At 41.7% G+C, this 24,466-nt stretch overlaps 1 protein-coding gene across 1 annotated transcript in view; it reads left to right on the top strand.

Moving 5' to 3' along the window:
* The first annotated feature begins 811 nt into the window (after window positions 1–811).
* CDS1 (CDP-diacylglycerol synthase 1) overlaps window positions 812–24,466 on the top strand; it is a 30,993-nt gene continuing 7,338 nt past the window's right edge. Inside the window, exons 1-8 of the mRNA XM_051790965.1 lie at window positions 812–1,193; window positions 9,686–9,813; window positions 12,793–12,889; window positions 16,812–16,909; window positions 18,672–18,811; window positions 20,353–20,411; window positions 22,699–22,781; window positions 24,263–24,350. Of these exons, the coding sequence (XP_051646925.1) occupies window positions 1,095–1,193; window positions 9,686–9,813; window positions 12,793–12,889; window positions 16,812–16,909; window positions 18,672–18,811; window positions 20,353–20,411; window positions 22,699–22,781; window positions 24,263–24,350 (792 nt within the window). The 5' untranslated portion in view covers window positions 812–1,094. The remainder of the gene's footprint in view (window positions 1,194–9,685; window positions 9,814–12,792; window positions 12,890–16,811; window positions 16,910–18,671; window positions 18,812–20,352; window positions 20,412–22,698; window positions 22,782–24,262; window positions 24,351–24,466) is intronic.

Here is a 24,466-nt window from a genome sequence, read left to right on the forward strand (position 1 = left end):
GAAATAAAAGCAGTCAAGCTGCAGTCACCATATGGATAATGTAGATGACAGCAGGAGCGGCTAGACACTGCCTTGGAAGAGGTGCTGGCCCTGTGTTTGCAGGCACAGTAAGCCAGTGTGTGGACACTGAAGTGACATCTAGACTCAGCGTCTTCATGGCAATACTCCGGGGCAGACAGCTGTTGCCATGGCCAGGCAGAGAGTAGGCACAGGCACTGTAAGAGGGCAGCTGCAGGAATTCAGCCTGTGTAACTGGCCTCGCAGGGCATTTCTCTTGCCTCTGAGCTCGTAGGCAGGTGTGTTTCTTTGCTGTAAGGGCTGGTGGCACCATACCTGGCAAGGGCACTTGGCACTGTGGGGCAGGGACGAGCCAAGCACCGCACCTGTCTTTATAAATGGGCACAGAGCAGGTGGGCATGAGCAAAGCCCTCCACAGATGCCCAGCGATGCCCGCGTGGGCTGCAGCACGGGCGTCCAGGGGCGCTGACCAGGAGCTGACACAAGGGTTCCGTGGTGATTCCTGCCGCGGTCTCCCGGGGGATTCCACCGACGTGCCCGATTGCAGTCACACAGCGCGACCGCGGCCACCCCGGCAATCAGGACGGAACAACCTGAATCTCCACGCCCGCGTTGCGGGGGTTTTTGGGTGCCCACCGCCGCGGCCACCCTGCCCTTGGCGCACGGGACCGCCCCGCCGGGCACCGGGCCGGGAGCACGGCGGGCCCGGCCGGTCACCGCCCGGCCCGGGGCGGTGCCAGCGGCGGGGCGGAGCGCCGGGCGCACCTGGGCCACAGCGCCCCGCCCGCTCCGCTCCGCCCCAGCCGCCGCCGCCGCAGGGACGCGGGGCTTCTCCGCGCCCGGGCAGCCGCCTCCGGCCGCGCCTCCGAAGCCGCGGCGGCGTCCGCAGCCGGAGCGCCGCCTCCCCGGCGGCGGGGACAGCGCCGGGCTCCGAGCAGGAGGAGAAGGACAAGGAGGAGGAGGAGGAGGCGGCGGCGAGCGGGCTCCGCGGCGCGGCCTCAGCGCCCTCCCCGTCCCGACCGCGGCTCCGCCTGCGCCCGCTCCCCGCCGGGTGGGCGCTGCGCTCCCGCGGCGCGATGTCGGCGCGGCGGCGGCGGAGGGCGGCTGCCCAGGAGCAGGAGGAGGAGGAGGAGGAGGAGGAGGAGGAGGAGGAGGAGGAGGCGGGTAGCGACAAGGTGAGGACGCGCGGGGGGAGGGCGGCACTGGCGGCTTTCGGGGCGGCGAGGCGGCGCTGCCTCCCCTCCGCGGGCCCGGACCGCGCTGCGCCCCCGGCCCCGGCACAAGGGACCCTGCCCCGGCACAAGGGACCCTGCCCCGGCACAAGGGACCCTGCCCCGGCCCGGCCCGGCTACAGCGCTGCCGCACACCGGGCGGCGGGACTGGGGAAGGGGCGGCGTGCCAAGGGGCCGCGGGATTTGGGGCCCATGCGTGTTCTCCCACACTGCCGTCCCCCCGCTGAAATGGCAGCGTCCGCGCTCTCTCCGGGCCCGCAGTGAAAGCTCAGTGCCGCTGAGCTGCCGGGATGCGTGTCGTAGTTCACCCCTTGGAAAAGGAGCTGATGTCGTGGTGTGACCCCAGCCGGCGGCTGAGCTCACACCCCCACACTGCCTCCCGCCCGGTGGGATGGGGAGGAGGTTCGGGGGAGAAAAGGTAAAACCCCTGGGTTGAGATAAGAACAGCTGAATAATTGAGGAAAAAAAAGTAGTGAAAAGGGAGACAACAAAAAGACACATAAACCCCAATAAAGTGCAAGTGATGTACGATGCAGTTGCTCACCACCTGCTGACTGATGCCCACCCCACCAGCAAGCAGTGATTGGCCCCTCTCAGCCAGTTCCCCAAACAGTTTATATACTGGGCATGACACTTTATGGTAGAGCCTGTGGCCAGTTCAGATCAGCTGTTCTGGCCATGCTCCCTTCTGGCTTCTTGTGCACTTCCTCACTGGCAGAGCATGGGATACTGAAAAGTCCTTGACGTGGGGTAAGCACTGCTCAGCAACAGTGTGTTATCGACATTATTCTTCTATTAAATCCAAAACACAGCACTGTACCAGCTAGTAGGGGGAAAATTAACTCTATCCCAGATGAAACCAGGACACTGGACCAGGCAAAGAACACACTTCGTTGTGGCTGGGCTCGTACAGTAGCACGGAAACTAACTCGAGTTAGAGGCTATGTCAGCATTTCCCCAGCAACTGTTTCTGTTTTATGGCCTTTTAAGTGATAGGCTTTCACCTCTGGCCTGGAAAGGACTTACAGTATGACATTTCTGCTAAGGCAAGAGGTTTTTGAAATACTAAGTCTATGCATCAGGTTCATTACAGTGGCAAAACAGCCACAGTGCTGTTCTTTTGTTTGCTGTGCAGTTAAGGCTTATCTCTACAAAAGCTAAGCACATCACCACATCACAGTTGCTAATTGTCTGAACAAAATGAAAGAGAAGGTCTCAATTTGGTGACTGAAATTAAAGAAAGAAAAAAAGCTTTCTGCTAAATTAAGGTAGCAGTACATGGTGTGTTTACTTCAGTCAGTAACTGTTTAAACCTGCGTGGATGCCGATGTTGCAGAGTGTGCAGTCTGCCTTAGACATTGTGGCGAGGAACTGGAAAGTGAAACTCAATAGTTTTTACTCCGTGCTTTGGTTGCTTTATCTCAAAGCCAATGAACTTGAAAATTTGTAGTGCTGTGCTGCACTGGGGGCTGTGATCACATAAGGTAGTGTTTAGACTATAGCTGTGCTGAGAGTATTTCTCTGTAGATGAGAATTAACTTTTACACATCGTTTCTTGTAGCAGTGTGCTCAAAAAGCTCTTTTTCTGTGGAGCTGTTCAGGTTTGCTTTATTTTGCAGGCTAAGTTCATTTCTGAGGTGCGCAGTGAGCTGCCTTCTAAGAATTCTCCCTGCTCAAAGCCTCTGTTCTCCAGATCTCAAAACAGTGCCCCTAAAACTTGCTAATATTATTCTTGGTTTACCTGTGCTGATTTTCAGAGAGGAAAATTCTGTTCTTGCCTGTAGGCCTCCTGTGCTTTGACTTCAGCTGCTCAGCAGTCTAGTGTTTCATCCAGTTTCGAATGATGTTGAACAGAAAGGACTCTGGTGCTGTGTATGCAGCTAAGATGTTGGATACAGGAGATGAATTTCAGTGTGCATGCATTTGTGTTGATGTCTTGAACAAAAGATATGGAAAGCTGTCTCCACTGCATGGAAGACTTTGTGAGGGATTATTTGGGGGACCCTCGGTGTTCCCACTAGAGTTGTTCAACCTGTCTGCAGTGTGCACAGCACCAGTGGCCCTTGTCATGGCTCACAGGTGACAGTAAGGATTGATTGTACATATTAAACTGTCTTTAGTGCCATTGGTAACTGTAGGGATAAACCAGTATTTTGTACTGTCCATCAGTGTGTCACAGTTGGGACTCTGTTTTGAGTATGAGCACACAGGTAATGTCTGCTGTAGGTGATTTAATGAGAAGCATCTGGCCATCTGAATTCACAGATGTCACATTACACAGCTTCTTAGATGGTTATCATTCTACTCTATCTCTTGCCTGGCCTTTACAACAAGTAGATACCTTACTATCCTGTGGCTATTTTTAGATGACCTATTTGGTATGGTAATTACATATTTGGACTCTAAACTGGTTCTTTGGTTCATAACTACTCAAGATGGCCATGATGCAGTGGGTTTACACTGCTTTCCAGTATGCAGCTCAGAAACATCACCCTCTTCCTCACTTGTAATGAAGGAGAAAACTTGTTTGTCTCTGTTCATATGGTGTCTGCTTTGTGCTGCTTCTCCTCTTGTCAACCCAATTCAGACTTTCAGATATCTAAAGGCAACATGCTTTAAAGCACCTTGTTGGCCTAAGTAGAGAAGTCCTTTGTGTTTGCTGAAGAACTCCAGAAATACTAAATATTTCTACAGGGTTTTCTGTATTGTACTTTTAGTCCTGTTTTCAGTATGGTATCTGGTATTTTTCATGTTACACTTACTATGTTCATAGGTGCTCATTTCCTACTGAATTTAGGTGAAACTGTTTGGGTTTTTTTTTTTCTCATTTGCATGTCTTTTTTAACATTGTCTGGAAACAACTGGTAGTTATTTCTACATCCATATAATTTCAAAGTTAATTTCCTCGGTGTTGTAGGAAGGAATATAATTTGCCCCTTGTGAATTTTCTTCTTGAAGTTCCCAAGCTCTGTAAGTCTCAGTGTCTCCAGGTGCTCACTAGCTTATTGAGCTGATGACATTTTTCAAAATCCCATGAACATGCCTTTGCCTTGTAGGGCTTTGCAACTTCACAAGTTTGTTGTTTCTTTGTGTTGTACTGTGGCAGGAGTGATTTTTATTTTTTTTTGGTTGTCACTTTCTCACTTCCTGCTGCTTGCCCTGGCTGCTCTTTTCCTAAGAATACCTAGTCAAAGGGCCTTCATAAATAGTTTGCACCCTTGTGAGCAACAGGAATGACTTGGCATTCAGATACTTAGTATGTGTAAATTAGTTAAAGTTTTACAGATTGATGTGCATGTGTTCATGCTTCTTTTAACATTTCAGCTGTTTGCATTCTGTACTAGAGAGCAAGTGTCACTTCTTTCAAATGCTTCCAAAAAATTAGTGTATCTTGGAAGTAATCACAGTTATTCCTCTTTGAACTGTACAGAGCTGTCAGAGTAGGACAGGGAGGGAGAAGTGGAATCTTATTGCTTTGCTTACTGCAGGAACAAGTGCCTGTTTGCCTAGGGTCATTGTTAATTATTTGTAACTTCAACAAGACTGGAATCACTGACCACTGCTTCTGCTGTGGTATTTTGAAAGAACTGTTTCTGTTCCATGGGACAACCCTTTCAGGGAATCAATTGCTGGAGAAGTTGCTCAGTCCTGTGAAGCTCAGTGTGAGACTTGGATCTTTGATGTCCAAAATGTTGCAAACCTGCTGGGAGATAAATGAAATCCCTGATGGCAGTATGGGTTATGGTGGATTTGTCTGTCATGGATCACTTAGTCACTTCATTTGACTTCTTTCTTTCCCTATATCCAGAAAATGGATCAGTTTAATTTTCACAGAGAAGTCTGACCTCCATGCTGTTTGCTACAGTCATGGTAATAATAATAATAAGGACAGACTATTTCCAAACCTCTGTTTTCTTGGAAACAGTGGTGAATTAGGACTAATGCAGAGAGTAAAGGATCTGTAGGTTTCAGTCTTTGATTCAGTATATGCAGGCCTCTCACGTGCGTTTCTGCATGTGTCAGGCTTTCACAGTTTGGAAAAAAAGTTTTATTATTCGGGATCTTCTGATGCTTTGGTATCTTGACTTCAGAGGAAGGTATCAAGTTACATCTAATTAAATACACTCCAATGTGTTCTAACTGAACTATTGACTTCACTGTAAAACTTGTGGGAGAGATTGTAGAAAGGTCAAAAAGGAGGAGAAAACTTACTTAAAGTAAGAGTTACACAGACTTATAAAATAGCAATAACTAAATTCTTTTGCTTGCTAACATTTTCATGTAAGTTGTTGGACAGTGTCTTAATTTTCTCAGTTAAGCTTCATGGAGATGCCACATTCTCCAAGAAAAACACATTTGTTGTCTGCTTGGGAGTTCCTTATTGTGTCCTGGAAAAAATGCAGTACAAGGGAAATGCAGCAAGTGCCTTTGTGACTAGAATAATCCTGGTGCGTGGTTCCCTTGGCACGTGTTAATTGTAGTGGAGGGCATGTGGTACAAAACAGTAATTGAGAAGCATATGGCCTTTTAGGTGATGAAAGATTGGCATGTCTATTTTTTTATGCATGACACATGGCTGTATTTTGTGAAATAGCCAGCAAGCAGAAATCCACATGGAAGCTTAATTTGTGGCAAGATGTCACATGTTCTGAATTCCTGTGGTGGAGGCTCAGGCTCTTGACTGGTTGAGTTCCTCCTTCATGTGGCCAGGCATTTGTGGCCTTGTAGAGAAGATTTAGCTTAAGGTTGAAAGTCTTGTCTTTTAAGAGTACAAAAATGAAGACAAATCAAACTCCTGTAACTTAGTAAGCCTTTGTCTCAGGGTACTTTGGAAATCATGAAAACTGATGAGCATTGTAGTGTGTCAGATAGGCGTGTTTGTTATGTGCCAAGCTCTTTGTAGTGTGTGGATAACTGTCATGTTGCCCTCCTTCCCTGTTCTTGTTAGTGCTGCATCATCTCAGTCTTGTTGGACTCGTATTCTATGAGCTGATCAGATGGGTTCTCTTGAAGGAACATGTGCCTTCACATGAAGAGAAGCAAGGCAGTGGTATTGTTGCAACATCTGCCCATTACAGACACTTCAGATGTGAATCAAGCAGACAGGGGTGGAACGCCTTCTGCAAATAAAAGGCTCTGACACCTGCAGTTTGAGAACTCTAGGAAAAAATAAAAACAGCTTGGATAAAACATTTAATTTGGAGTTGGGGTTGAAACGTGTCTTAGTGACCTAGGACAGTACAACCTCTGCTGTTTTCAATTAACCTTTGAAAACACTTTAAATACCTGCTCCCAGCATGAAACCCATGGTATTTCCCATGGACCTTCGCAGGTCCTTGATGTTACTGTGTATTCAGCTTGGCTGGATCTCAAATCTGAGGAGCAGGAGAACGAAGGGCTGCTTGGGTTTGTACTGAACTTCAAAACTGCTTCTACAAGGTCAAGCTGCAGTAGCAAGGCTCTTGAATTTATTTTTGAGTGCTTTGATAATGATTAACTTAGTGTTCTCTTCCATAACGATTGTTATTATTTGTGGTTATAAACCAGACCGTTTATAATCAATCATGTAAAATAATTTAGAAAACAATTAGCAAGAAATTCTTGTCCCCCAGTGATGGGGTTCTCTAAGCGCTTAATGATGCAGAAGACAATGAACTAGCTTTTAGTGACAAACTTCCTTTTTGGCTTCTGACAAATTAAATGCCTTATTCAGGGAATTGTTGTGGCAGTGATAGCAGTTAACTGGAAAATAAAGTGTTTAAGGTAATTTTTGAGGTATGTTACAAAGGGAAGTTGAGATAGTTGAGGTGTTTATTCCCACTGGTAGCAACGTAAGGCTAAAAATATGCACAAAGTTCTATGCAACTTGCAGGTTGCACCAGCCAAGCTCTCAGTAACAGCAGGATGAGGCATAAGCTACTGAAAAACAGATTGGACAAACACAGACTCCTTCTTCAGAGTGTTTAGATACTCTGAAAAATGCCATGCACCTGTGAATTCAGATGTTGGAAATAGTGAATTTAAAACATTGCTTATAATGAGGTGCATAAGTGATGGTTGTGTGTTTAAAATCAGAGGGATAAAACTAAGTTTGAATTTATTTTTTTTAGTTGTTTAAATATCAGCGGAGTATGGAAATACTCTCTGCAATACCAAAATAGAACAAAAAAGTTTGAGGGTATTAGTTCTGCGTGCTTAAAAGAGAGAACGTCTCTGCCGTCTGCAAGCAGGGATTAATATTAAAGACGCTAAGTCATGGTCTTAGGGCCAGGATTACTGCCCGTCATCTGTGCAGTGAGTAGTGTCTCCTAGAACTGTACAGACAGCTTGCTGCATTCCAGTGCAGGTCACAGGAGTTGGAACATGGCTTTGGGAGAGAGCTGTGATCCCCCTAATTGCATCTACAGTTGATTTCCCAAGTTATGGTACAACATTATGAGAAACAACTTTGAATAAAAGGTGGCAGTCACAGTTATTATTTATTTATTTGTCTGCTTTTTCAGTTTTTTTTTTCTTTCTGAAGTCTGGACCACAACTTATTTGCTTTTTCTACTTATAATAGTTATAGATAGTGTCTGGCTAATAATTATTCAGCTTTGGGGTTTCTAGGAATAGGGAAGAATTGGTCATGGTTTTTAGAGAAGAAGTGGTGTAAAACTGAGAGTTTCATCTTGAGCACATGTGTGGTCCATCAAGTGAATTAGAAAAACCCATTGTTAAAAAGGATATTCGTCCTGTTGTTACCCATTTTTCTTGTGAGTATGTATAGCGCCAGCTCACTGTCTCGTGTTCTAAAAGGTTAAACCCACCTTTTTTTTAAGTGGAAAGGGTGGTGTTTTCCCTCGTGTCAGTGCCCCTGGAGAGCCTGGGGAGGGTCCGAGGTCGGAGCCCGCCTGCAGCACCCTGGTCAGCTCCTCGCCCCCGGCCCCTCCACGGCCGCCTCTGCCCAGCCCCTGGGTGTGGGCCCGGCATTTGGCTTTGGGCGGCCGGCTTTGAAAAGCCTTGTCTTTCTCCCCTGTGTTGATTGCAGAGGCCAGTCACTGAGACAGAGGTTGCACCGAGGTGTAGCTTCCTGAAAAAGGCGATGGCCTGTAAGCTGAGTAACCGTGCGATCCACGGCTGGGGTTGTTGGTGCCTTAATGCTGCCGCGTCTTATGGAGGGTAAGAGAGGGAGGATGTGCCTTTGCTGGCTTCCAAAGTGACAAAAATACTCAGAACAAGGGAAGAAAATAATAATATTGAGGAAAAATAGGGGGGAAAAAAGCAGAAATTTCTAATTCGTGGAAGTAGATTAAGGAAAAAGAACCGAGATGAGGAAGTTGGAAAGAGAGGGAGACAGAGAAATAGCATATAGTGGTGGAGGAGAAAGTTTTCAAGCACGGTTACTTCATAGTCCCCAGAATTGTTAAGAACTGAACCTGAGGCAGCAGGGCAGGCTGGAAGCTGTTTGGGATTGTAAGGAGGTGAGGCAAGTCAGGGAGGTCAGGAGGAAGTTCAGGTCTCAAGAGAGCCAGATGCTGAACTAGAGCCTGCTGCATTACTGCTGTGCCAGGGCTGAGTGCAGCTTTCCAACTCCCTGGAGTTGTGGTGTTTGCAACATTAGAATGAGTGAAGTCACCCTCAGTGTTGGCTTTAGCTGAGGAAAAGACAGTCCTGACAGTCTGCTCTGAGCGTTGGTGACAATTTGTACTTTGTCACCAAAATATGTACTGCCTGTTTTACATTTGGGTTAGACACACAGTTTGTCTAGATGATGTCTTCCCCAGCGGTTGTTAGTGAATACTGAAGAAACAACTGCAGTGCTGCAGTCATACAGGAAATTATTTTGAGTAATACTGGGTCCATGAGACACTTGGTCACTTCACAGGTTGTGTTTGGATTATTCTTCTCAAGCCCAAGGGCTCAAGTCGTAACGTGTATGAGACTGTACCAGTAACCCCTTCTCATTGTACAAAGGAACTGTTTTCATGCATTACATTTCCTGTTGTTTTTTTTTTTTTTTTTTCTTAATGTGGCATTAAACCATCAGAAGACCCTTCTCCTTATTTCATAAAAGGTTGGTTTGAGATGTAGGTGAGGGAATATGTTAGAGGGTTGGGGATTTCTGTTAAACTTGTTTGTTCTGTGACAGCTGTAGTATTTCCGGAAACGTATAGCCTTGAAAAAGTGGTGTGTAGAATGTGAAGTTTCTTGAGCACAGCAGGTAAAGTCACATCATCTGAGTACAGACCTTCTTTTAAACATTTATTGGCATACATTTGTCTCCTACAACATCTACAGTTTCACTAGTACTCCACTGTTGTCTTTTAGAAGGTAATGCAAATATTATCAGTTCTTGAAGTAATGTTTATGACTCTGAATACTGTTTTCTGACACAATAGCTAATAATCTTTAATGTCATGTTGGGTTTTTGGACTTTTTTTTTTTTGTGCTAGGAAGTGGATTTGGAAGAAAGACTTTGCGAGTTGGATCTTAAAAGTGATTCAGATGTTCCTGATGTTCCTCCACCAACAGACAGCACTCCAGAAATCCTCAAGAGAGCTTTGTCAGGCTTGTCTGCCAGGTATGGTAAAACAAAGAGCTCTAAAATTTAATAGCTGGTGGTTAAAATTCTTACAGATTATGTTGCAGTTTTAATTCTTACAAATTGTACTACAGTTTTAAATTTCATATGATAGACATGAAAATTCAAGGATAAATTTTTACTGGATATGATTGATTTATTTATGCTGCAATAGTCCTTTCACTGTAATATTTTTTGCATGTAGCAAAATTTCTAAGTAAACATAGTTTACATTACATTTACATAAACATTTGCCATTGCTCAGTCTGAGCATTGCAATAAAATAGGCCAAAGAATAGTGATTGGGTGTGAATTACAGAATAATTATTTCTGGGTGTTTTAATAAACTGATTTCCTACACCCAAGGTTAAAAGAGGGGGTTGGTATTTGTGTATAAATGAAAAGATGTGTACATTCTCAAGGTGAGGTTTGCTAGATTTTTTGTAATATTTCCACTTCTAAGTAATTTTCTTTACCGCTAATTACAACATAACTTCTATTTCCATTCTTTTTAAAGCAATGTTTATCTTTTTTCTGCTGTTTCTTTTAAAACCTAGGTTTCTACCTCCAACCTCACAGAAGCTTAATGGCTAGGAAATGTGGGGGGATGTGTATGGATATAGATAGACAGATAATAGACCTGCATATTCATGAAGACTGTCAGATAGATTTCCTAGTATATTTTTTTTATACAGTCCCTTTACAACACTTGATCAGTCAAACCCTTTTGGAGCTTGCAAGCTGCATTATGTTTTTTTCACTAATGCAATGAAAGAGCATTTAAGTGATAGATCCCATGCCAAAAAACTACCTAGTAAAATGAATGTGTGTATGGTATATACCTTATGCTCAGCAAACAAAGCAATATACAGTGTATGTTTCAGATGCAGCTTGGGTCTTACAAGAGTCAGAAATATCTCCAATCCACACTATGATTAAAAATTTCCCAGTCCTTGTAAAAAAAATTGATCTGCAGTAGATATCTTCAATAGCAGTGTGAAATCATAGGTTTTTTCACCTTGCTCCTTTTCTAATCTGTTGTCTGTTTCTGTTGTGATGTCTGTGAGCTATAAACAGATGTAATGTTTCAGGTTTCAAAAAGCGTGTTTCTAAACTGCACTAGTTGTGAGCAGAATGTGATGTTCTCTATTGCCATCACACTGGAAGGAGTGTCTGGTTTCAGAGTTCTCTCATCATGTTAAGAGTTGTGGAAGTCTCCAAATCAGACTTGTTCCAAAGGGCACGGCGAAACCTCAAAGCCTGCAACTGAGAGGGGCACGTGAAACCTTTCCTGTTTCACATGCTTGAAATTCTTTATTGGAGTGTTTGCACAAAGGTGTACAAAGGTGCTTTGAGTGAAAAATTAAATGCTCAGTGCTTTATGAACGTGAGATTCAAAATTCTCTGCTGGTTTAGTAGCTAGCAGATCCATCAGAGCTGTTGTTATCATGTGCAACATGAGTGAGTTGCACTCTAACTCTCAGAAATATGTTTTTTCTTTGTATTTGAACTTAAATAGTATCTGTAAATTTCTAGCAGAGAGGATGAAATAAAATTTTCAGGTGGCTTCCTAGATTCTGGAGCTTGTCTTACTGAAGTTTTCTTTCCAGTGCTGCACTTGCAAACACTCTCATCATATCATGTGGTATTTTAACATAATTCTTAAAGGAAACTGAATTCTTCTACAGGACTTTTGCTCACTATGGATATGTCACTAGGAGAAAGCTGCTATTGTGTAGCCCACATCATGGAGGAACAAAAAAACATGTTTTGATGAAGCCTGTCGTGCCTCTGTTCTGATACTTAAGGCAAATCCAATTAGTGGCTGTGGCTGACATTAACCTGCCATTGAGTAACACCCTTGAAAATCAACTTAATAAAGTTGAAGTTTACATTAGAACTGGACTGTGATGCAAAACTAACATTATCCCCTGCATCATGTTGCTCCTGATGCAGCAACAAAGCATAAGACTGATACAAAGCAAAACATCAGTAAGAATTTCTTTAGACCATAGTAGGGGGCTTTGTGTTTAGCAGTAACTTGTGATTAGTTGATTCAGTATACATTTAGAAGAGATGGCCTCAACTTGTGCCAGGGAAGGTTTAGGTTGGATATCAGGAAAATTTTCATTAGGGAAAGGGTTTGTCAATCACTGGAATAAGCTGCCCAGGGAAGTGTTGGAATTGCCATCCTGGAGGTATTAAAAAATGTGTAGATGTGGCACTTTTAGGGACATGGTTTAGTGGTAGGCCTGGCAGTGCTGGGTAAATGGTTGGACTCGATGATCTTAGAAGTTTTTTCTAACCTAAAAATTCTACGATTCTGTGGTAACAGAACTTTTTATTCAGCTTTCCTTAGGTAGCCACAAATGTCTGCAAAGGTCTACAATGGCAAAAGAGTACAACTAGTTTGACCCATCATCCCCTATTGTCACATATTCTCCTGTCCTGGTGCCAGTGCTCACAAGAGCACAGGACTGCTTTCAATAGATAACCCTCTGCCCAGCAAAAGAACTACTTTGCCTCTATGGAAAATTGGTGATCACCTGTCAGGGTTTTTTGTGTGTCTTACTCCTCAAAGAATCGTATGTGTTTTACCTGGCAGCCCTTTTTCATGTGAAAACACAAGCTCTTACATGGCTGGGCCCCCATCAGTCTTGTAATGGGATGTTTTTTGAGGGTCCTGATGTATTTTCACAGCAGCTTCAATACGAGGTTGTGCCATTCAATTGCAAATGACATTTGGCAGGGCGGGAGCAGCATGAGAAAGAAGAAAGATGGCTGATTTTAATTTCTTTTACTATGTATCCTGTTTAGTTGGATAGTTAGTTGATTCTGTGTTTCTTGCTATGTGATTAAACACAAAAAATTTCTGCTACTTCTACTGTTTCTGATACACTTTAATCTCTAGTTAGCAAAGGAAGTGGCCTTTATTTTCATTTATAACTGCTTGATTTTTATTATCTTTTTTTTTAATAGATGGAAAAATTGGTGGATTCGTGGAATTCTCAGTCTAGCTATGATTTCTGGTTTTTTTCTGATCATATACCTGGGATCATTTATGCTGATGCTTCTGGTAAGTTTGTTTAAGTACATGTTTCTGGGCAGGAGTTGCTTGATCTCTTCATTCATCATGCCTATGACAGCTAGAAGCAAACTGCACAGACAATTCAGAGCAACTCATCTCTTATTTGTGTGAGTGTAAATATTTTGAAAAACACTGGACACAACTGGAACTTGTGTATTAAGGAGTTCTTATATACTGTAATTATTTTATTTAAAGTAGGAATTAAAGTAGCTCTAAGAAGTTGAATTACTGTTGCCTTACTGAACTACTGTCGTCCATTTCATTGACTGGTTTCTATCTCCTACTATTGCATACTTTGAGTCTGTTTTAAAAAGCAAACAAACAAAAATCAAACCAAAACCAATACCAAAAAACCTTCCAGGACCAAACCCACCACCACCACCAAAAAATCTAAAAGAAAAAAAAAATTGAGACAGTTTTAAATTTGAGGCTAAGGAAAGCAGACAACTCTGGTCTGCTGTCTGTGACCAGCACTGAAAGGCTTTTCTCAGGCATGCCTTGTGGCCTTGGGTTTGTCTGTAGAGTGGAGCTAGACCTCTTTCCACGGTACAGAGATAAAGTGGATTTTATTCATGCATTTCATGAAGTGAAATACTGATGGTGATAATAATAACAATAATTGTAATATTCTTCATACATGCTGCATAGCAGGTCAGCCTTTACTGTTTCTTTCCGTCATTTTTATTGCTGGTATTTTTATTGAATAATGGTTTAATTATCTTTCCCAGTCATGGCAAGTAACAGGCAGGAATGTGGTGCTTAAAACACTGAAATTGGTACTTCTAGGTAACTGCTCTGATTTTTTTTTACTCTAAGATTGTTTAACTGTCAAAATGTGCTTTTACTTTTTTCATGTCCTCCTGTGAAAAAATTTTTTGATGGTATTCCTAGAATCATTTAGATTGGGAAAGACCTTTAAGATCATTGAGTCCAACCATTAACCCAGCACTGCCAAACTACCACTAAACCATGTCCCTAGGTGCCACATCTACATGTCTTTTAAATACCTGTGGGGATGGTAACTCAACTACTGCCCTGGACAGCATCTTTCAATGCTTGACAGCCATTTTGGTGAAAAATGTTTTCCTAATATCCGATCTAAACCTCCCCTGGCACTAGTTGAGGCTGTTTTTTTTCACTTGTTACTTAGAAGAGACTGACCCCTACCTGGCTACAACCTCCTTTCAGGTTGTAGAGAGCAATAAGGTTCCCCTTGAGCCTCCTTTTCTCCAGGCTAAACATCCCCAACTCCCTCAGCTGCTTCTCATCAGACTTGTGCTCCAGATGCTTCACCAGCTCCATTGCCCTTCTCTGGACTCACTTCAGCACCTCAATGTCTTTCTTGTCGTGAGGGGTCCCAGAACTGGACACAGCACTCGAGGTGCAGCCTCACCAGTGCCGAGTACAGGGAGGTGATCACTTCCCCAGTCCTGCTGGCCACACTATTGCTGATAAAAACCAGGATGCCACTGGCCTTCTTGGCCATCTGAGCACACTGCTGGCTCATGTTCTTCAGCTGCTGTCAACCAGCAGGACCCCCAGGTCCTTATCTTCTGGGCAGACTTCCAGTCACTCTGCCCACAGGCTGTAGCGCTGCATGGGGTTGTTGTGACCAAAGTGCAGGACTTGGCACTTCACCTTCTTGAATCTGTATTTACAACTCTGAGCCCGGCCATCCAGCCAGTTGGGACCTCCCTGATTAGCCAGGACTGCTGATAAATGATGCAAAGTGGCTCAATGAGCACTTACATTCACCTCAGTACCCTTGGGCGCATCCCATCCAGCACCGTAGATATGTGTGTGTCTGTGTGGTGTAGCAGGTTGCTGACCATTTCCCCTTGGATTATGGGTGGTTTATTCTGCTCCCTGTCTTCCAGCTCAGGGCACTGGGTACCCAGAAAACAGCTGGCCTTACCATTAAAGGCTGAGGCAAAGGAGGCATTAAGCACCTCAGCCTTTTCCTCATTCTTTGTCATTATGTTCCCCCCCATATCCCACAAAGAATGGAGATTCTCCTTAGACCTTCCTTTGCTTCTGATGTATTTATAGAGGCAATTTTTTATTGTCTTTTATGGCAGTAGCCAGATTAAGTGCTCGTTGCGCTTTGGCCCTTCTAATTTTCTCCCTGCATAATCTCACAACATCCTTGTAGTCATTCTGAGTCACCTCCCTCTTCTTCCAAAGGTCATAAAATCTATTGTCTTGAGAGACTGGAATGCTGTTTCACCAGCATTATGATCTGCATTAGAGTCTCTACATCTGAATTAGTCTGGTTTATATTTCCTGTTTTCAGATGAATGACATGACAAACTAGTAATCAGTTGTTTCTTTAGTGGAGGATTTTCTTTTTTGTGTGTGAAGAAACAACAAAAAAAAGCCCTTTTAAAGTGTAGGTGATTGGAGAGATTATTTTCACAGTCCTTCCTTTAGTGGTCTGTTACATTTGCAAATTATGATTATGAACAAAAAGGACATAATCAGTTTGCAGGGTGACTTGGTGTATTCATGGTATACTCTGAGATTGCAGTCATGGGCAAAGCTATCAAGACAAAGTAATTTGGTTTTTGTCAACCAAAAAGTAATGAAAATTAGTATAGAATTCTTCCTCGGTTATACCATAAAGCAAAATCTCTGTCTTTTGATACAATGAACTGTTCATAAAGTTGATATTTGAGACTAGGTAAAAAGGAGAATGAAGGAAAAAAACCAGTTTTGTTCATGAAATATTTAATTCACTGGAATCAAATAGCTTATATTTACATAAGAGTTATCATGCTAAAACCGGATCTTAATACTGAAAATGCCCAGAGGCTTGTGGGAAGAGTAATCCAGTGAGGTTTGGAGCATGAGCCACGAGACTGCTCTAAAGAGCTGGGAGGTATGTTCTACATTTGCCTGCTGCTCAGGTAACAGGCACAAGCTTCCATGCCTTTGGACCCCAGTGCCCTTTTCCACTGTAAGGTGCAATCCCTTAATGTTGCTCTTGCATTTAAAGTTTTATAACGGAGGCTGAGCAGAAGAAAGAGCACGAGACAGGGAAGCTTCAAAATTAACTCACTGAGGTGATGTAAGACTGTTTCAATCTGTGTTCACACATTGAGCAAGATGAAATGTATTAATGAATGCAGGTGGTAAGAGAATGCTGCAAAGCCTTGCATGCTGACACGTGCCATCAGTGTGGGAAGGTTCTTACTCCTGCCCCTGCACGGGATTAGCAACGGCCTGTGTTTGGCAATACCATGTAACTGGATAGGGTGATCTGCTTGGTGAATGTGGATTGGACAAAACTGGCAGAGTGCTTTTGAAGCCCAAAGACATGACAGGACATACAGCCAGACTAGTGCAGGTGAAGCAGGGAAGTGGTGAGATCAGCAAAACAAAATGAGGGCCGTGGAGGGTGTGACATTCAGACCTGGGTTAGATGAGCTTTGCCTCTAATCATAAATCCTAATTGCCCCTAATGAGATGCTTGCAAGTGAAAGACCTGGCTGCCCAAGGTGTGTTGCACAGCTAGTTTTTTCCATTGGGCCTAGAAAATATTCCTTGCATTAAATGTAAAGATAAAACTTAGCCAAGAGAAACAGGAGAGCCTTCTTTACAGGCAGCACCCCTGACCTGCTGCTGTCAAACTATTTTAATGAAAAAAAATCAGGAGCCTTTCTTTGTTTCACAAGTATATTCTTGCAGCTAGCCCAATGTGGGGTTTTTCTCATCATGCATAGTGGTTTGGAGATTTTTTTTTAATTTTAAATGGAGCTTTAGTTTTTCTTGTATTTGCTTTGAAGTTGTTTTCTGAGTGGAATTTCAGTTCAGAATAATGTCTCTCTTTAATGCAGGCTGCATTGCTACTCACTGTCTGTAAGAAACAACTGCAGCGTATTTACATAGTTTTTTATTTCTCTTATCTTAGGTCTTAAGCATCCAAGTGAAGTGTTATCATGAAATCATTACTATTGGTTACAGAGTCTACCACTCCTATGACTTACCATGGTTTAGATCCCTCAGCTGGTGAGTAGCAAGGAAGAATTTCAGTAAGTCAGGATGTGAAACTTAAATCTTCATCTTCTTCATATCCTGTTGTGGTGGAATAATAGCTTTGTGGGCCATGTGTGAACATAAAACTTGACATCTCTCTCTAATACAGAATTCTGTAGTTGTGTTCCACCTGTGAATTGGGACAAGTCAGTTGGCCTTTTATTACTTCCAATTTTTAACTTGTTATAAATACTTGTATATGTAAACATATATGTTTGCTTTCATTTATGCTTTAAGTCAGAATTGAGCTTGTAGAAACTAAAAGTGTGCATAGTCAGAAAACTACCTGATGTGTGTTACCTGAACTGCTTTGAATTTTTTTTTTGGCTGTTAACCTTGCACAAGAAATTAATAGAACAGGTGTCTTAAAGGCTCCTCTTCACACACAGAGAGAATTAAAATAATTGCACACAAGTTCTAAATCCTTTCCAGTCATGCACTTAATCATAGGACTGCATAAATACAGTGTTGGGGGAATCTTCTGAAAGCTAGAAGATGAGATTAATTTTTATGGCAAATCCTGAACACCTGTGAAATGTCCAATTTGTATAGAGCTGGATAGAAATGGGGAAATCAACTCTTCTGAGTTCTGGGAGGAGAAATAAAGGCTTTTATTAGTCAGTGTTATGGGAAGGTGTTGGGCACATGTAGTCTTTAAGGTGCTTAAGGAGATAATTCCTTAGACATGACCTGTGTTGTGTTGCCTTGGTTTTGTGTCGTGTCAGGTTTTTTAAGGAATTGAAATGTCTAGGTTATTCCCTGTCTCTTGTCATTTTGCCTCTTCACTTCCAGAAGCAACTTTACTTTGCAATCATACACGAATGATTCTGCAGTCGTGCCAAAATTTTTAGAGGAGGAAATGTGCACTCTACCACTTATTCTACTTTGGCACTTCACCAATGTCACTTTCTCATGTGGAGCTCAAAATCAACTCTTCTGCACTGCCACACTAGTTAACATCAAAGCTCCTCTCAGTCTAACATATTGCCACTGATACTAAATACTAAGACACTTCAATGAGACGAGAGAATCCTGTTAATAGTTTGAACAAGGACTGCATTTGCTAGTTAGTTGATGGATTTAATGCTGTAAGATTACTGCTCAATCAAGAAAGCCAAAAGGCAGAGTGCATGGTGGAGAGGAGCAGGAGATGCATCAGAAACTCTTTCAGATGACAATCCTCAGGCCAGATGGCAAGAGCATAGTTGTATTCAGATCCTCAAGCCCCATGTTGGATTCACTGTCATATAACCTCAGAGGATTCATTTTGCAAGTATCTTTTTTCCAGTTTCCAAGGCAGAAATCACAAACTACCCTTTTTAGGATACAGGAGAAGAATATGCAGGACTGCTTGTGTCACTATTGATGGTAGATACTTGTTCTCTACTTTTAGAATATTTGAAATGGACTTGCATATATGTGGAGTATCCAATGCCATAGTTAAGGATGAAAAGAATTTTCCAACTGCATTCTGAAAAATGTGTTTGTTTTTCTAGTGCCATTGCTTTAGAAGAAATAAATTACAAGAGTCACTGACCCTTAAAACTGGATTTATACTTGAATTTTGGTTTTGTCACATGTCTTTTCTACCCTTCTGATTTTTATTTTGTGTGATCTTTTCTGTTGTGGGTTTTTTGTTGGTTTTGTTTGTGGTTTTGGTTTCTTTGGGTTTTTTTTTTAAGAATTGCACTTAGTGCATATTATTAAAATAACTGTTAACTGTTGCATATTGCAGGTACTTTTTGCTGTGTGTGAACTACTTCTTTTACGGAGAGACTGTAGCTGATTACTTCGCTACATTTGTGCAAAGAAGAGAACAGCTACAATTCCTCATTCGTTACCACAGGTTTATATCTTTTGCACTGTATTTAACAGGTAAGTGTAGGAAATCACAAAAATGAAAGAACTTTGTGCTGCATTTGTGTCTATACTTATTTAATTTAAAAATATGTATAGTTGCTTCCTATCTTTATGCACTTCCAGCTTCTCTTTCCTCATAATGTCCAAGGAAATTACGTGTTTGTGGTTCCATTTTTTCTGCAAAAAGATGAATTTTGTGTTCACCAAGAAGAAGAAAGCAGCCTAAACAAGTAGATGATCTTGAGAAAGTTGAGCTAATAGTGCTGAAGAGAAGTTGGTAAACAGTGGCCTTGATCACTGAAGAACTGGGGCTCAGTACCTGAATATGTGAACACTATTTCAGCAGACTGTGGAGATGACTTGTATGTGTGTAATTGCTGTGCTGTGTTGATGCTTTTCTGTACAAGTGTTCTGCGAGGTCTACAGTAATAGGATTTACTAATATATTTTAAACTGATTAGTCAAAATGCCTGAGTCTTAGCTTTGTCTGCAAGACATTCAGATACTTGCCTTATGGATAGATTTCTGCCCTGTCCAAAGAAAGACTCTTTAAAAGCCTCCTCTCTAGGAAGAAGAGACATAAACTGGCACTCTCGTGGGGTATTGCTTTGTGAACATGTAAATGTAGTCCACAGTGTTTTCAGCAATGCAGTTACTATTACTTTAGCATAAAAGTAAATCAACTGAAGACTCAGATTGGCTTAAGGGACAGGGGACTGCTATGGTACAAATACTTAAAAACTGTAGTGAGAAACCTGGTCTTTGATGAACTCTCAGTCTGTCTACTGTTGTGTTTTTTTTTTTTTAAACTAAAGAAAAATTCTACTCAGTGCTTAGATCACACACTTGAAACCAGCTTTGCAGAACCTGACCTTTTTCAGCTGGCTTGAGGAAACTAACTTAACTAATGCCTCATGACCCAGTGAGGGGAGACATGAGGCAAGCTAGTCATGAGCAAAAGCAGGAGGCAGAGTGTAATTTGCCCTCTGGCACACTAGGATTGAGGAGTTACTAAGGCTCTATCCCCAGGGTTTAGGGTCTTTTGAGGGCCTCTGACCCCTGCTGGCACAGGAAGTTGCCATAGGAGAGAAGAGGTGCTCTATTAGCCACCCAGAAAGTTTCTTTTGGTCAGCTGAATTCTCCAACACCTGCACTTCACGCTTGTGTTGCATATGACTGTGTGCCTGTCTGGGGAAAAGGGGCAAGCTGGTCCTCTTCCTTCTGTTTATTTCTATTAATTATTTAAAACCATTTTTTTGACCTGGCTTTTGAGTGGTTTTTAAAAGTGATGACCTCTTCCACTAAAAATGGTATCCACGATGAGACCTTGTATGTACTGAGATGAATGTTCTTTACTGATGGTAGCTAAATCTGTGTTAACTAAATCATAATCTTATATGAGAATAATTCTATATGTACACTTAACTGAATATAAGCAAACGCTCCTAGCAGCAGAGGAATTAAAAACTGCTTCAAAGGAAGAGAATTACTGGTATATCACAGTTCAGTGTCATTGCATATAAGATGGTACAAACTACACTTGCTTTGTTTTACAGGATTCTGCATGTTTGTTTTGAGTTTAGTGAAGAAACATTATCGTCTGCAGTTTTACATGGTGTGTATTACCCACTTTGCCGTGGTCATTCACGTTATGAATGTCACTAGAAACAGTCATGTCCCTGTGTTCATAAACTAGTTCAGAAGAGAGGTGTGGAAAATGTGCTTAAATTGACAATGCCATGAAATCAAGTGTTGTTGGAATGTTTGGTATCTGTTCACTTTGCAGATTATTATTATTATTGTATCATGGGATGCGGCCTTTCAGTCAGTACAATCTGTCCTTGGTGAGGCCTTGTGTGTGTACAACATGATATGTTTCCCTTAGTGATAGGCTGATACTGAAGAGATTCCTAGAGAAAGGGGTGTGCATCTCCCTCCCAGGTCTGAAGCCAAACAGTTCAGGGCAGTGTGGGAAGTGGTTCTTTTGACTCAAGTGTTACTTTGTAGAGGCCCCGCTGAAGTACTATGAAGGGAACTTCATCTTAACCCCTGTGTGGAAGATTTATTCTGTGATACTTCACAGCTGCTCTGGTCTTCTGCTCTGTTGTATTTCAGTAGATCATTGGTCTGTTAGAAGAAACCAGCATTCTCATCTCTTGTGTTTGTCCATCTAATAAACAACATAGTAGCTAATCAAGAGGATGAACCCTTTTTTAATATGTATCTTATAGGTCAAAACCTAATTTTATAACATTACAGGTTAAAAACAAACAAGCAAACAAAAAATGACCCTAAACAAACTCAAAACACCCTATTGACACCATTCCCACTCCCACTTTTATACTGGAATGACTAGAAGCCACAATGAAACAGTAATGTGGTACAGCTCCTGTCTTTAAAGAACTTGAGCAATCAGGGCATTGCACAACCTTAAAGATTTCCTAAAGCTCTGGGGATGCAGTTAACCCCTCTGTTTCTACACTGCTTTAGGTAGCATTTTACCATTGAGGATCCCTAATTCTAGACTAGGACTTTACTGGGCCCTGTATGAACATGGAAAAAAATCTTTTACTCAAAATAATGTACCCTGTTTGTGGGGGAACTTCCCTGTCAGGGAGATGCAGTTTTTCTAGAAGATGTAGTCTTTACCTTCTTTTCCATGATTTTTTTTCCCCTTTTTCCTTTCTTGGAAAGAAGGTAGAAAAAGTCTGGTGTCAGTCATACAACTTGGTGTCTGCCAAGAAAACATTAAAGTGTGACTACCTAAGAATTGCAATAAAACAGAGGGAAGCCATGTATCCATGGTGTGGCAGCACAATTTTTGGACAGACAAGGAAAGTCTATCCCATCCCTGGAAGTGTTCAAGCAGTCTGGATAGGCCCCCAAGCAGTGTGGTCTAGTGGAAGGTGTCCCTGCCCATGGTGGGGGGGGTTGGAACTAAGTGATCTTTAAGGTCCCTTCCAACTCCAATCATTCTGTGATTCTCATAGAGTAGCCACTTAGTTTTATGTGGTATTCCATTATCACTGTACAAATACTAAAAATTTAGCAGCAGAGCTCCTTTAATTAACCAGCAGGTAATACTTTCAGAAACCTTTAGTAATTTCTTGTACCCTTCCTTTCAGCATTCTCAAGTTTGTCTTATCTGGAAATAGAGTCTGGCTGCCATGGGAAAACACACGTGATAAGAGAATTAAAGAAGTAGGATATTAAGAGTGTTAAATGGCCCAGACTTTGAGTGCTTAAATTTGGTATATCATAGAAAAACTACCAGTTCTTGATTTAAGTGTTTGGAAAGTAAAATCTACTGTAGAATCTTTACTGGTGAACTGTTTGGAAACTACTTTGTTGCACGCTGGTGCTACAGATTACATACCAAGTATGTACAGTAATACTGAGGAAAATGACTGTTTAAATGACTGTGCACTTAGAAACTAACACTTCATTTTCACTAATCCTGAGAATTTTCATGTTTCGTAAGAGTATTCTGTTATGAAAGGTATCCACATCCATGTAACGTGACTCTTTCATGAGTAATTCATTGCCATTTTATTGTTACAGTTCTAACATGTCTGTTATATGTATATACAGAATATCACACTGCTTATATTTCTTTGCTGCTTTCATGCTGAAGGTGTATGTCTTATTAAATCAGGTGTTAAACCGCACGTTAAAAAATTCTGGGTGGAGGTAAGTGATGGGGAAACCTGCTAAAGTTTCACTGCTTGCTTCAGAAAGCCAGCTAACTTGTGATATACTGTATGCACACATCTCTTGCATTATCACCAGAACTGATCTTCCCTGTGAGCTCCTAAATAGCTCCTCTAGCTGACACGCCAGTATTTATCCAGGTGTATGGGTCGGTGTTTTCACTAACTGTTGTGTTGTTGCATTGTTAACAGTTCGCATGGACTCATGTCACTTTGCTGATCACTGTAACTCAATCTCATCTTGTCATCCAAAATCTCTTTGAAGGCATGATCTGGTAAGGGGACAGTAATAAACTGGTTTGTAACTCTATTGCATTGAAAGGTTGGTTCTTTTACATAGATCTGGTTAGGGAATAATCGAGGGAACAGTTAAAGCAGTACAAATTAAAGGAGCACTAAGGTCTGCTTGGAAGGGGAGTCGAAGGAATTGGGAGCAATGAGGTAAAGGATACAGAAGAGGAAGCAGCAACCTCTTTAGACTGACAGACACAAGTAGGATGATTTCAAACAACCGCTTCATTTACTTGCAAGGAGTAGTGTTGATTGCATGCTTGGTCAAATAGGTTCTGCAGCATTTTGCTGAATGGATGAATATCCAGCAATTCTTTTTCAATTACTTGGGAGCTTCAGTTTGCTCAGAGCTATTGAAGATGGACCATTTAATTTGAAAGCCTCAATCTGGCCACCTTCCCTACAGCCTTCCCTGTTCAAATAAATTCAGAGTACTTAAAATATTTTAAGAGTTTTAATCTTGGTTATTGCTGGGTCATCTTAGTGCCTCATTTCCAGTGATACATTAAGTTCTGGCAATGCAGTTAAACTTGATTACTTAAAACCACTCTTCAAAGAGAGGGTATGTTTCCTTGTACTTCTTCAGGGACAAGGTAAATTTCAAGTTGGGAAACAAGGAACAAGCACATGAAGGATGTGCTTTGTGTTCTTCTGAGGACATAATGCTGCATGTTCTCCTTTTTGTTTTCCTGATATATGAACATGTGAGGAGATTATTGCAGACAAGGTTGTGTAGTTAGAAAGAAAGCCCAAAACCTTTGACAAAGTTTGTATATAGAAATTCTTTTCATAGTAATCATGTTCATGTGCCAAAAACTGAACATATTTGCCTTGCTAACCTAGTATTTCTTATTGCTACTCTTACTAGGTAGTTTGGCAGATGGTCACAAAATCTGATTTTTAGCTTATTAATACATCCCTGCTTTGAAAAGGGGGAAAAAAAGCTTAATGGACTTGAACAACAAATTCAGAAGCAGTCTGCATGCAAAGAACACTTAAAAAGCTAACACAGGCTGCTCCAAACTCACAGGGGTGGGGGGAAAGGAAAACTAATTTTTTATGTATTTAGCTATCATTTAAACTTTTTAAGGAATTTGCTTGTTTTGATGTTATCAGAAACATTAACACGTTTATATCTATTGATTTCTTCTTAACTGTGGTACCAGTCTTCAAGCCTGATAGGAAAAAAACAGCCTGTTCTTGTTTTAACTCATGCACCAAAATAATATTTTTAACTTGAACTAACATGGATCTGTAATGATCTTGTTTGGCTGAAGACTAAAACCAGTATAGCTAAATATGCTGCTCATGGGGGAACAAGGTGAACACATTATGAAACATAACTCCTTCTAAATACTACAGAAAAATTCCCCAGAAGGAAATGCTGCTGTTTGAATTTCTGTTCTGTGTTTAGGTTCAGGCAGCTTTTCTTTCTCTCCATGAAACTTCTAATATCTTTCTCTAGGTTTCTGGTTCCAATTTCAAGTGTTATCTGCAATGATATTACTGCTTACATTTTTGGGTTCTTCTTTGGCAGAACTCCATTAATTAAGGTAGGTACTTAGGTGCTTCCTCACTAACAAGTTTTTACAATTTATAGCAATTTTGTTTCTTGTATTAAATGTATTAATACGTCATACTGAGCTGCATGATGCACACCTTTACTAAA

This window comes from Manacus candei, unplaced genomic scaffold (genome assembly GCF_025592945.1).
Source record: "Manacus candei isolate 608988 ecotype Guabito, Panama unplaced genomic scaffold, ASM2559294v1 h1tg000028l, whole genome shotgun sequence".
Taxonomy (NCBI): Eukaryota; Metazoa; Chordata; class Aves; order Passeriformes; family Pipridae; genus Manacus; species Manacus candei.